The sequence below is a fragment of the Anguilla anguilla genome, chromosome 18 (genome assembly GCF_013347855.1).
Source record: "Anguilla anguilla isolate fAngAng1 chromosome 18, fAngAng1.pri, whole genome shotgun sequence".
In the NCBI taxonomy this organism is placed as follows: domain Eukaryota; kingdom Metazoa; phylum Chordata; class Actinopteri; order Anguilliformes; family Anguillidae; genus Anguilla; species Anguilla anguilla.
Window position 1 is genome coordinate 4108028 of NC_049218.1, and position 14120 is coordinate 4122147.

The 14120-nt window shown below is 45.8% G+C and overlaps 1 protein-coding gene across 8 annotated transcripts in view; it reads right to left on the reverse strand.

Moving 5' to 3' along the window:
• The window catches only part of gbf1 (golgi brefeldin A resistant guanine nucleotide exchange factor 1), a 102898-nt gene that overhangs the window by 84536 nt on the left and 4242 nt on the right, over positions 1–14120 (reverse strand). For all 8 annotated transcript variants that reach the window (XM_035399577.1, XM_035399575.1, XM_035399572.1 and 5 more), the window contains exons 2-3: positions 13062–13165; positions 12333–12399 (exon numbers count right to left, since the gene is read on the reverse strand). In XM_035399577.1, the coding sequence (XP_035255468.1) occupies positions 12333–12399; positions 13062–13165 (171 nt within the window). The remainder of the gene's footprint in view (positions 1–12332; positions 12400–13061; positions 13166–14120) is intronic.

A 14120-nucleotide genomic window follows, 5' to 3' on the forward strand; every position in this document is an offset into this window, starting at 1 on the left:
CCAATTTCTGCGCGCATACGTCACTCTAAATAACTAATCAAGGAGCGGAACAAATTATGTTTATATTAAGGCGATATTAATTCAAAGAGCAAAAGTAATTAGCCGGCGATGTTTGTTCATCATCATACGCCACGCTGATGGGAGGATTATAAGAGAGTTCAAAACAAAAGCTGTGTAATAAAGACGTGAGTAAATTTGCATTCCCCCCCCCCCCCCCCCCCAATCCCCCCGCCCCATAGCTGATCCGGGATCTCCACTATTTTGAGTGGCTCGGAAAGCCTTGAGATTTGAACGTCCTTTTATTCAAGGGCTCGGGGAAGCGAGCGCAGTATCTGCTGATATAAACAGCGCGGTGCGGACAGCTGACTTTCAGATTTAACACCGTGAAGGATTGTGACATTTCAAGCACTTTAACGGCCCGATCTACCCTTGGCCAATAACGTACCTCCGAGACAGCACCATGTACACAAATGAAATATTACAGAACTTAATTTTTTTTTTTTTTTTAACTAATGTCAGGGGGAGGTTATGAAAAAAAACGACATTGGACTGCAAAGTTCCCCCGACTCCATGCCGAATGGTCCGTGCTAAGCATTGCTCACGCTCCCTCTTGATTTGGCAACGCCATCTTTTTTTGACACATGAATAAAGCACCTTGAAATTAAAACAGTATCTGGAAGGGGGTGGGGAAGACTCATTCCAAGTATCTCACGTTAAAAACCACAGTGACACCCATTAGTCTGATTCAGGGGTGATACGGAGCACCCCTTCAATGCTACGAGCGGCCTGAAGAAGACCTTGGGGATGGGGGTGGGGGGGGGGGGGGGTGGGGGGGTGCAGGACGTGGCTTATCCACACTGGCCAAAGGCCAGGCCGAGCTCTAGGCCCGTCTTGGAGGCTCACACGGGGGGGTGGGTTTGTTTTGCTCCTGTCTTGCCCTCTGTTCCTGTCAGCACATCCGGATGCCCCCCCCCCCCCACCCCCCCCACTCCCCCACTCCCCTCCCCAACCTCTCGCCCACCCCCCCCTTCCCCCCTCCCCCCCCCCCCCTCAATGATTAATGTTCCTCTACTGGGACTCTCCATCCACTCAGCACATTGTTGAGGGGCTCTGAAACAGGACAACAGTTGCATCCCTCTTCACACTGGGCCTGAGCCTGCGCTGTCAGTCCTCGGTTAGGGGACCATTAACCGGGCAGATTTACAGCTGCTAACCAGCGCGCGGTGGCAGGCAGTCTGAGGGCGCGCTCTTATTAATCACGCCCAGATTGACAGACGTTTGCACTGTGACGGGCGCTGCCCATGCCCGCCGTCTCTGCTGGCGAAATTTTCAAACTTTTTACATTGTCGAAGCACCAAGGTTATGCGGTGTTACACATTTCAAGTATTTATCAAAGCCTTAACAGATAATTCTGTTAAAATAGTTCGCTATTCAGATAGAAAAAGGGTTGCAGCGATAAAAAACAGTTGCCTCCATTTCAGACTGCTGTTAAATGTATATCAGTGGAATTGGGTATAATCAAGTCAAGTACTGAGTGAGGTAAACAACCAAACATGACTACTGTCTGAAGTGCTTCCAATGAAACTAAACCACCACAAATAACCTGACCTAATTTCTAAAAATAAATAAAAAATAAAAACCTAGGACGTTAATATGAACTGTTTTATCAATTCAATAGTCACCTTAAAATGCATTCCAAAAATATTTTTAAAGGTGCCGTTTCACGTTATTAGTCAGACAAAATGGGCAAAAAGTTTTCATCGATGGGCAAAAGTTTGATGACCGACCTCCAGTTACTGTAAAGGCCAGGTCATTATGCCAGGACAGTCCTCCATTGCGGGCGGCATCATGGAAAGCCAAATATCCCTTCATGACCACAAGTTCAGTAATGGGTCTCACGTCCTCTCTCCCTACACGTGTTTAATCTCAGATATCCGATGATCCCCTGCCGCCCTTTCTCGATGGGAGAGACAATCCTCACACTGAGAGGAGGAGGAGGGAGGGAGGGAGGGAGGGAGGGCGGGGTTTTTGATCCTGCCAGGGCGCTAAGTGTCGCCCGTCCCGTCCAGACAGCGGAGATGAAAGCGGGCGGGGGGGGAACGGGAGATGGGACAGGGCAGAGCGGTGTAATGGAATCCCCAGCTCTTGGGTTTGGTGCAATGGAAAGGGGGGCGGCCGCCGCCGCCTCCTCCTCCTCCGGGGACAGCAGTTGTAAATTCCTCACAGGGTCACACAGCCACTGGCGGTACTGTATGGCAAGCCCAGCGGTCGCGTCTCTGTGTGACATTCACTCCGCAAAGTATAAAAAAAGAACCCACGAGCACAGGACTAAACTTTCCTTTCTATCTGTGGAACACCTAGGGGGGCTGGGCTTCACATACATTTATTTTATTTTTTTTAAATGCACGTGCAATATGGCCATTAAAAAAAATAAATAAATTAAATCATTAAAAAATTCCCAACACGCTGCTAAACCACAAAATGGTTGTCAGGGAGTTTGTAATGACTGAGCTCCACGCGATAGCTCACGCCGGAGAACTGGCAAAACAAGCAGTGGGGGGGGAAGCGATCGGCGTCTCAATCCGCACCCTTAAATCTTCTCCGAGGGCTCCTGTGAGTTCAGGCGAGGGCAGAGCCGCCGAGCGCGTTGGGCGAGTAAACATATTAGCATAAGCGACCGAGCGAGATGAGTTATGGCCGGGCGTCTCGCTTGGCCTTTGACAACGCGCGTGTGAGTTCCAGCGCCGGGCTCAATTCGGAGTGATTTATGTGGCAGCTATCGGGTGGCAGAGGCCAGGAGGAGGCTGGGGGTCTGCAGGCAGGCAGACCGGCCGGAGTCCGCAGCAGAGGGCCAGGGGCCCGGGGCCCGGGGCCCGGAGCCAGCGCCGGAGGAGGCAGCTGCGCGTCTCAGACGCCGTGCACTTGACCTTGAACCGCGCTTGGATGTCAGCCCCCTCCCCCCCCCCCACCCAAAAGGTCCTGCGCGAGGAGTTATTACCGTGACGCTCGGGCACTGAGTCTCAGGCCCGGCCAATGGAGCGGAGGAACGGGGGGGAGACACAACCTTCAGCCCATCAACGAAGATTTACCATTTTGATACGCGTTTCTGAAGAACATTTTTACTACCACGGCAACTGGGCCTCTGGCATTGAACCAATGCGGATGTCCGCGGACTACCGCCTCCAAGCTGCGAATAATGCTCCACTGTGTGGTTAGTACATACACACTGTAAAAAAGGAATTTAAAAAGTTGCCATTCTTGCAGAAAGATTTTTAAGTAGGGCAACCAGAAAAAACCTTTTTTTAAGCGAGATGACAGCATGCTTTAAATAAGAAGGGTCAAGAAATTCCATTCTTCAAGGAACCAAACGTTGTTTGCTTTTTTAAAATAAAAAGTCGGCCTAAATATTTCTCACTTAAGTGCTGCTGTAGTGAAAGTCAAGAAACTTAAATTATTATAATATTATTATTAGTAGTGAAGAATACCGTCCAGAAGTTCGAAACAATTACAGGATATGAGTTTCCTTTCAGCCACCACAGAACTACAAGGAGCATCAATTGTGCTTCTAAACGAAAGCATTAATTAACATATAAGAATACAATTTCATGACAGCGACTGCCATTTTACCATCATCTTTATTATTTTATCAGTGAAATCATCTCCACACAGCAGGAAGATAATCTCTAAAAAGGCAAGAGGGAGAGAAAGTCGCTGCTCAGTTCATTACTACCCGTTCGCCAGCGTGTAATTTCCCGTGCCCTTAATGTGGACCACTGGTCCGTTTCCGGCGATTCCAGTCAATTAGAAGTGTGCTCGTGAATTTGGTTAGTGTTAAAAAGCGCTGGCCAGAGCTGTCAGTCACATCCACAGCCGACTCTGAATGGCGCGGGGGGGTGGGAATCGCTAAACCTGTATTTGTATGAATAAAAATGAGGGGATTTAGCCTGGCTGCTATCTCCACAGACTTGTCAAAAATCTGACCTTAGTGATGGCGAAGGGGGGGGGGGGGGGGGGGGGTGGGGTCTCAAGGAAGAAAAAAAAAAAAGATAGAAAAGATAAAAAGCCAGGTTGGGGGCTGAAAGGCTGAAGAAAATTCACACCGCCCCCCCCCCCCCCCCCCCCCCCCCCCCCCCCCCCCCCCCCAAATGAAATGGCAAACAGACCAAGTGTTCAATCTGCATTCCCTCCCTTTCTTCAAACAGCAGCGTATTCCACAGTACACTCAATAAAATAAATCCTGTGGAATTACACGACTGGGGATTGAAACAGATTTGCCAGTTTGACGTTAAACCGAACGCGATTCCAACCAGGAATATTTCCTTGCCAATGAAGGACTCCAAAGCTCTGCAGGAAAAGCAAAGCGACGCTGCTCTATATCCACTAGTCCAAGGACCACCCTTCGGCCTTCCTCTTCCACCATTAAATATCTTCCCTCTTTCTTTGTAAAAGCCACGAACACAAACCAAATATCCAAAGAGCTCTACCACGATCCCCATTATTAAAGTATGCCCCTCAAAACCTGCAGCGCTTACTGACAAGTAGCCTAACTGCAGAAAAACATAAACCTGAGTGAAGTGTTTACTGTGATCATCTGACACTCTCCATCGTTCTATCGAGTATTCACACTATTCACGCATCTGTAAGATTTACGGAGGCAAAGGAAAGTTAAATGTCACCGGACTAAATCTACAAAGATCTACAAAGATCTACAAAGCTTAGCTGAATCTAGTGGACACAAAGTCTCCAAATCAATCATCAGATGCCTCCCTCCACACCACCAAGATTTTTGGAAGGGATGCTGGAAAAATAAAAACATCGAAAGCAAGTAACAAAGAAAAGCACGTGGAGTTTGCCAAATGGCACTGGAACTTTGATTGAAACCAGGTGTCATGGTCAGATGAGACCAAAATTTAGCTGTTTGGCCGCAGACGGTGGTGCGTCCGCCATCGCAAGAAGAACACTGATACTTAGAGGGACATCATACCAACAGTAATGGTATATGGTGGTGGATCTTTGAGGTTATGAGTGCATTTTGCATCTACTGGTCCAGGGGCTCTTGTTAAGGACAATGGAATCATGAACTCGCTCCAGCAAGTACCAAGACGTTTTGGCAAGCAAAAAAAAAAAAAAAAAAAAAACCTGGTTCCCTCAGAACCAGAAAGGTAAAATTTGGCTGCAAACAGATCTTCCAAAAAGACGGTGATCCCAAGCGTACCTCAAGATCAACCAACCAAATTTGAACTCACCACAAAATTACAGCTGCAATGGCCATCCTTCTACAAAAGCTGTGGCTAATTTTAGAGGGCAGTCCACAAGCACAGACCAAAGCATTGCGAGGACCTTGAAATAGTCTGTATGGAGGAATGGTCGAAGACCCCCAGTATGTTCCCCAATCTCATAAAATCCTACGTGTGCAAAGGGAGCGTTCATAAAAGCACTGAAAAGAGGGGTGTCTTAGACATATTTTTGGGAAATAAATTTTATTATATTTAATAAAATTTATAATTGAAATATAGGCAATGACAGAGGTTCTGATAAATTTGTGTGTCCAGTGTATTTGGTCAGATTTAACTTTCGTTTACTTACCTTACACAAGGTACATTAACATAGGGCAACATACAACATTTATACTCTTTTATACCACAAACACAAAATCACGTAAACTTGTCGTATTACAGTCATATGAATAAGCTACACAGAAACAGTTCCATGATCAGGACGGCAAGACGATAGCTCAAAATTATTACAGGCCAAAAACAAATAGCTGTGCTTGTATGTGCCAAATACCCTCCAGTACCCCTTTTCAAAATAATGTTATATAAACGGCTCCGCACAGATACACAGAACAGGCCAACAAATAATTGTGCAATAATGAATAAAGTAAATGAGCAATTTTTCCATTTCGAATGCAATCAGTGGCCCCCCCCATCCCCTCCCCCCCATCCCCTCCCCAACAAAATTTATTCAGGAAAAAAGAAAAAAAAGGAAAAACAACCTCCCCCAGTGTTTACAAACTGGCACCGCAAATTCTAAAAAGACCCATGTGGCGAAAGCAATGCCGTGGCAGCGTCTTCATGTGATTCGCTCGCCGGCCTTCCCAGCGAAAGATTAAGGGTTTAAGCATTACCCCAAACACCCAATCAGGAGAGGAGCCACGGCCTCTCGCTGATATTCACATTTTCCTTCGGGGAGGAATGGGGGGGGGGGGCGGGGGTGGTGGCAACAAACGTTCCATCATCGCGCAGTTTTCCCCCCTTACTGTATGTTCTTTGTGCGAAATAAAAAAGAAAAACCTTGTCCCAGAAGTGTAGGAAATTATTTTTCGAACGAGAGACAACACTTCCTTTCCCAGAACAATTTATCTCTCAGGCTGACAAGACTCCCTGCTATATTTACCCAACTAAATTTGCAGATGATATACTTCCAGCTGCACTCTATACACATGCCCCTGCCAATCACCGCCAAACAGGAGGAGGAGAATGGAACCTTTAACAACGGGCTGAGCCGCGGAGAAGCACTTCCAAGCTAATCCACATTTCCTTCGCCGCTCGCTTTTGTTGTTAAAGGAGATAAAACGCACAGTGTGGAGGGAATTACAGGGGCTTTCGTTAGCCGACAGCTGGGCCACCGTGGCCGCGGAGCACGATAGCCCGCCGCGGAGCACGATAGCCCAACCGCGGCAACTTCGGATGGAGATATTGCAGGGCGGACAAGGCTGCTCTTTTGTCTGTGGCGGTGCACCTTTTTTCACCTGACGCCGGGCACCTTGGTACTTTCGAGAGAAAAGAATGCAAACTACAGACGTGTGTGTGGGTGTATATGGGTGTGTGCGTGTGGGTGGATGTGGGTGTGTGTGCGTGGGTGGATGTGGGTGTGTGTGTGTGTGGGTGGATGTGCGTGTGCATGTGTGCGTATACGCGTGAGCCCTACCTCATCCTTTAAAATTAAGACTGAAAAACTCATGTGAATCCCTGACAGAATTTTAAAAAACATTATCAGAACAAAGATCCTCTTTGGGAAGGGCTGAGATATTTTCTTACTGGAAACACGATTTTTCAACAAGGAGGAGAAATGAAAAGGAAATCAGCACAGCCCATTAAAATAAGGAGAAGGATGTTCTCAGCGAGAAGCTACCTCTATGAAACAGAAGTACATACAGGGGAGGGGGGGGGGTGGGGAGAAATTGCTTGTTCCTGAAGCCTGGACCCAGAGCACTAACAAGGCCTTTGGTGTTTGGAGGATGAAAAAGCGTAGCGGATTCCTCCTGCCTGGGACCAGCCGTGCCTGTCCATCTCCACAGCATTCCCTGGAGAGAGCAGGGAGAGACCGGCGCTGGAGGGGGGGGGTTGGGGGACGGGGGGGGGGGGGGGGCCGGGGGGGGATCCATGTGTTCGGGCTGCCGCTGCCAGGTCTTCCATTGTGGAGGGATGACGACACTCAGGCAGACCACAGCGCTCCCGTCTCCTCCCTCCCCACCCCCCACCCCCCACCCCACTAACGCAGGCCTGTCCGGCTGATCGCTCCGTGCAGCTGGCCTTCCGCGGACAGTCACGCTCTCCGACATTAACGGCGTTTCCGCTTTCTTACGTCGCGTAGGGACGGGCGGTTAATCGCGGGCACCCCGAGGCAGGTTGGGCGGGGTCTCGCACAATGCCTTTGTCTTCTCCAGGCCCTGTCTGTGCCAGTTCCAGTGCACTACATCCGTGAAAACTACTCGTAATAATACAATCTGAAGTCAATCAAAAAGGGGACATACCCCAAAATGAACCAGCTGTGCATCAGTTTAATCAAAAATTTTGTGTGGAAATCAATGTAACTCACATTCGGTGCTAAAACAAGAGGTAATTACTTGACGACACACAGGAAGCTCAGCCAAGGTTTACTCAACAACAACAACAAAGATGTAGCCAGTAGCGCTGCGCACACGTTGGGCGGCAGCCATCTCAGGCAATTATATCCTGAGGATCGTCTCACAGGTGTGCCTGCTCAGGGAAATCTACAGACCTCTGCTCAGGGAAATCTACAGACCTCTGCTCGGGGAAATCTACAGACCTCTGCTCGGGGAAATCCACAGACCTCTGCTCAGGGAAATCTACAGACCTCTGCTCAGGGAAATCTACAGACCTCAGCTCAGGGAAATCTACAGACCTCTGCTCAGGGAAATCTACAGACCTCTGCTCTGGGAAATCTACAGACCTCTGCTCAGGGAAATCTACAGACCTCTGCTCAGGGAAATCTACAGACCGAGCCGCTGCCCCTCATACGGCATCCTGAACTTCAGCCTGCACACCAGGCAGAAAGACAACCCCGCAGCCATTAGTAAAGGAGAAACAGCAATGCAATAGGCAAACCTTGATGGAACCTTAATGCAAAGCAAACCACGGAAACGGCTTTGCAAACTCCCTTTCCAGATAAAGTTTAAAAGGCAGGAACATTATACCGAAGCGCCAAATTTCTTCCTTGAAGGTAGAAATGGACATGAGGAAATACATTTATGTTTCCCCTTTCAGTTTTTCACTGCTTCATAATTCACTACAATTTGGTGAAGAGCCCACAAGTGTCACTGTAAGCAACAAGGCCTAATAATGCATAAATCATGACAATATGCTCTCTAGGCATAATGCAACAAAATAAACATCTTAAATTCAACACTTTCCAATGAAAAAAGATTTATTCTTCGGCTTCTGAATATAAATTTATTTCCCACATAGACGGACTAAAACATTGTGGATCAATGGGGGCTCTCAATGCATTACCATTAATAAGTAAATGAATCAAGCAGGCCTATTTGCATCCATAGTGAATCTTGTGCGCGATGTTAAGAGGTTTTAAATTAACAGCTCATTAACTATATATTTTCTTCATATATAGCCTATATGATATATAGACGTGTTCAAGTTGCCAATAAGTTGCTCCAAGAAGAAAGGTTACGAACCACAAAATGTGCCACAAGTACTGTACACCACAAATATGACCGCAATTTTTATGGCTACACTAAATTTAATTCTACTGAACATGTACAATCTTGGCATTTTTGTAATGTAGGCTATATTTCACTTTTGGTTTTGCCCATCTCCAGTATACAGCTTAGCATGTTACACTTACGTATTACTCATCTGGACTGCAGTCCTCCGACAGAACCATGACTGCATAGAGCAGAAGGGTTTTGCCCCTCTGAACATTTAAATTCTGCAGACGTAAGGCAGTTCTCCAAAAGGACAACCCAAAATGCTGCTTGTAAAACCAAAGCACCAGCACACTATTTCCTGACTATTCAATTCCTATTATTCATTCTTTAAACTGAGCGTGTGTGTGTGTCTCTGTGTGTGCGCACATGCATGCATGTGTGTGCATAAGCGCACACGCTTAACTATATTTGTAAAATAATCAAAACTGGGGGTCATTCAACAATGGATACATCGCTGAGCAGCGAGCGTCTTCATGTCGTGATGTTAGAACACTGGAGAACGCTAGCACAAAACAGCATAACATTTACCTTAGACCTCCTGTTCATTACGAGGCATTTGGTTAAATGATGAACAAACGGAGATAGAGTTTCCATGGGACTGGAAATGATAAACTAAATAACCCCCAACAGTAAGACATTGGAAGGATAATATTGACAAATGCAAAAGGCCAGCTCTTCTCGGTGGAAATCTTGCGCGCACCTGATTAAATATGCTCTCGTTCTTTAGACAGAAAAGGCACTTTGTGCTCGCAGACTGAATGCGTTTAGCCTCTGGTCCCACCTGACCGAGGTTTATCCTCCGAATGTAGAGAGGAAAAAGAAAATTGAGCGTTAAATATTTGGCCTTCATTTTGAGCGCCTGCGACACTCTGATCATATGAAAACAGGATATTGCCGAATTCGGGTTATCTGCGGCATTACGGACACGAGAAGGGCCGATCTGAATTTCAGCCCAAATGCAAACGGAAACGGTTTTAATAAAATCACTGCCAAGGCAGCCATTTTTCTGTATGTGCTATAAACGTGAAACAGGCAATAACCACATCTTCTGTCCCCAGTCTTGTGAACATAACTGTGCATACTAATGTACATATTTCACGCTTCCAGGTCAAGGGCAGAGAACAGTCTGTCATAGGTTTACAGACTATTTGTATAATTGCATTTTATACTTCTGCAGTAGAATTACTTCCTCAGTATACCTACAAACTAAAGAGACATCCACCACAACAATATCATCAGGTTTACCTCAGAAAATACTGCCCGTTCATGTTTGCCCTGTTTTATGATCCAGTCTCAAAAGTAACATTCATAAGGCCTGAATGGAGACAACGATTAATCTCTCTGATACTGCAGCATATATCCTGGCTCTGGCTTAAAGGGATATTCCACTTTGGTATAACACAAGTCATTTTTTGGAGCTTACCCCACTGTATTTGCATAGCGTGAATACTACTAACTTCAGACGTCCCTGTTGACCATAACGGCAGCACAGTTCGTCCCAGCTTTCCGCTTCCCAACCCACTCCCATTTATTTTCGCAACCTCAGCAAAATCAATCGTTCGGTCAACGGGGACATCTGATGTTGCTAGTATTCACGCAACCCAAATACAACGTTGTGAGCTCCACACAATTACACTACAGATTTCAAGGTTAGAGAGAACTTTATTTAGGGGCCATTTTACTTTAAACACAGACTGTATGCCGACTATGATGTGAAGTTAACATTTTATCATCTACAACAGCACTTATGTAATTTTACTTATCAGTGGCTCAGACCAGGAAGAGAAAAAACAGGTTTTCCATTTGCATTTTTGTTGAAGGCAAAGGGACTGCTTTCCATCAGCACAGCTGGATTCTTAAACTTTAAAATTTCAAATATAAAGATAATGACAAGTAGCTGAGATCATGAATGCCAATGTCCACTACACATTAAAGAGGAGCACAGTCACTCCCATCACTGTTATCAGGAGCACATCCTGTCATTAGGACATTAAACAAATTATCTTCTTGGTGTTCGCATTACAATCTGAATATAGTAAAAATAAATGTCTTGTGCATTTGGCCAAATTTTCCTTTCCTTTCAGTGGGAATTTTCCCCTTTAAGATGTCCAGTTGCGATGCGAGTAGTAAAATCCTGGATGGCTGCTGCAGGTTAACCTGCTGAATGTGGACATGCAGTAACATTAGCCCAGCATTTGCACACGGCCAGCTGGCACCAGGCTGCAATTCACTGCACATCTACAAAGGCCAGCTGCGTGGATTTCAGAGCACAGGTCTGCTGCCAGCCACAGAGCTTACGCAGCCAGGAAAGATGGGTCTGCGTCTGGCCAGGACCGTCTTTAGGGTGGGACAACAGTCCCTCAGAGGACCCCCCCCCCCCCCCCCCCCCCACAGAGGCCCCACCCCTCAGCAGGCCCCACACACCCCCACCCCAATCCCCCTCCAAAAATCCAGAGCGATGAGCATCAAACAAACAAGGTGGTAAAGGCAAGCACAGTGGCCAAACCCGGGGAGAATGACGGGCTGGAACAGCATCGAAAAACAATGAGGCCAACAACAATGGTGACAGGCCTATTGACTGTTACTGTACACAAGGACAGGTCAGTGGCCCTGATACTGGAAACATGGAGGAGGTGGACATGCGCCTACAGAGGCCACTAACAACTACACTTTTCCCCAAAAGCGCAGAAAATAAACCGTGTTCTGCTGAATTTCATCAGAGAAAACTGGTGGATGGAGAAACCGTTAAAAGGACTTGGATAGTGTCTTCAAAGGAAGCCTTCTGCTTCTGCTACTAATTATTTGGCTCAGACACTACATTGCTGGCAGCAGCAAATGATCAGACCACGGCTCAAATGACAAGCGCCACTTAGCTGTGCGTTCATACTCACAGGTCGTCCCATGAGCACATTTCAAATTTCACAACATGACTGGAGACAGAGACACTCCACTATGATAACAACTGATAAATAAAGGCACTGAGAAAACCTGAGGAAGGGTAGAAATATGGACTTCAGTTTCACACAGTAGACAGCTGCCTCATCATATATAAGATATGTTCTTTAAATATTTTAAATAGTGACGGTAGGGAAATTAATAATAATGTCTGTTTAGTTTTTAAGATGGTTGTGTTGGCTGTGTATCCTACAGTCACCCCAGACCCTGACCCCCACCTCATAAAGGTGGGCCTGTGTCTGGCCATTGGTGACAGAGAAGAACAGTTCCGATCAATGGCGCCATACCTACCTCTTCTCCACTGTGGTCAACTGTATAAAATAATTCATTGTAATGATAAAGTGGATCACCGAAGCAAAGGAGATCTAGGGAGTAAAATGGAAACCATGGTTAGTTTGTGGGAACTAACCTTTAATATTGTTGAGTATCTCCTTCAGGTGGCTGAAGCTGTTGAGCAGTGGATCTTGTTCTTCATCCTGAAAAAAAGGTCAAGAAATAAACACTGAAAAGAGCTGCATGAGTGACTCATGAGGAAAATACACTAATAACTTGAGAAACTACAGTAAATCCTCAGAGAAGAATAATGTTCTAATGCTATCCTACTCATAGCTTATTTCATTATTGGTTATTATTATAGACGTAAAGACTTTATTGTTGCTGTAAAAATCTTTACAGTTGCATAATAAGAGTCAGTGAAAAAAAGGCTAGCGTAAAATTGGTGCATTTTAAACATCGCTTTCTATGTTCAGAGTTCAGATGTTCGAAAACAACGCCAACCCTGAAAGGTTTGCATTTCTGAGGTTCTACTGCATAACAAAAAAAAAAGCTGAGTTTTTTTGTTCCTGCAGAAACCACTGAGTGCAGCCAAGTTCAGAGACCTGAGCTGGTATGTGAACGTCTGCTATGGACTCTCCCATGGCTGGGGACCTTGGTCTTCAGCTCACAGTAGGGCCACAGTTCAAAACCTACAGCAGCCCCACCCCTGAGTTATCAACCCAGGCTTTACTGAACATTTCACGTTTATTAAAATATGTATTCATAGAGAGTGGATACAGCTAGCATGCAGTGTTTCACACCATTCCATACAATACAATGTACAACGCTTTAAGACTTCTAAAAAAATCGGGGTCACACTTACCAAAGGAGTGTGGGTACTCCATCTGGAATTCCGCTTAATCGCACCCACGACAGCACTTATCTCCCCTTGAACAATGTATATATTTTTGTCCACCATGATGGTACCTAAAAGAAAACAAACAGCATTAAAAGAAAAACATTTTAAACCTTGCATCAAAACTCCCTTACATCGTTTCTGAGATGTGCATGTTTGTAGCAGCACTGTCCCTCTTTTGCCTTCCCTTAGCAGGGAAGCCAATTCAGACCTACAGCAGATGACTAGGCTCACAATGCAAAGGTAACTATAGTTTGTTTACGCTGTAATTTCTCACTGTGTAGTTATACTAGAAATCATCAGAAATCAGCTGAAATGGGCAAATACTGCAGCAACAGCAATCACAGCCAGCAGGGTCATGACATAACAGGGCCAAAGTCCAGGTGGAAGAACCACTAAATTGTAAATGGACTGCATTTAGCTATATAGTGCTTTTATCCAAAGCGCTTTATAACTGATGCCTCTCATTCACCCATTCACACACACATTCACACACCAACGGTGAAAGGCTGCCATGCAAGGTACCAATCAGCTCGTTGGGAGCAATTAGGGGTTAGGTGTCTTGCTCAGGGACACTTCGACACGCCCAGGGCGGGGGATCGAACCGGCAACCTTCCGACTGCCAGACAACCGCTCTTACCTCCTGAGCTATTTCGCCCACTAATGACAATGACATACTTGTGATATTAACTATGTATAGGCTACACCTTACTGCTCCTTTGAGTAACCTGTTCTACAAATGTCTGAATGAGCACAGTGAAATTCAGTCAGAGCTTTTGTTATATACAAAAATGACACTTTCAAAAAAACCAAACATAATTTATATTCTGACCACACACCAATTATATTTTATTTATTATTTACTTGAGCAGAGCAAGCAATTACAAACAATATTTCAGTATACAGAAAAATACTGTCTGCAATGGCAATCAAAAGAATCTGAACAGGAGTTTTCTCCGGCAGCTGAGATACAGTGGGCAAATGTGCATTTCACACACCTCAGAGTAAGCCTGTGGATTTGTCCAA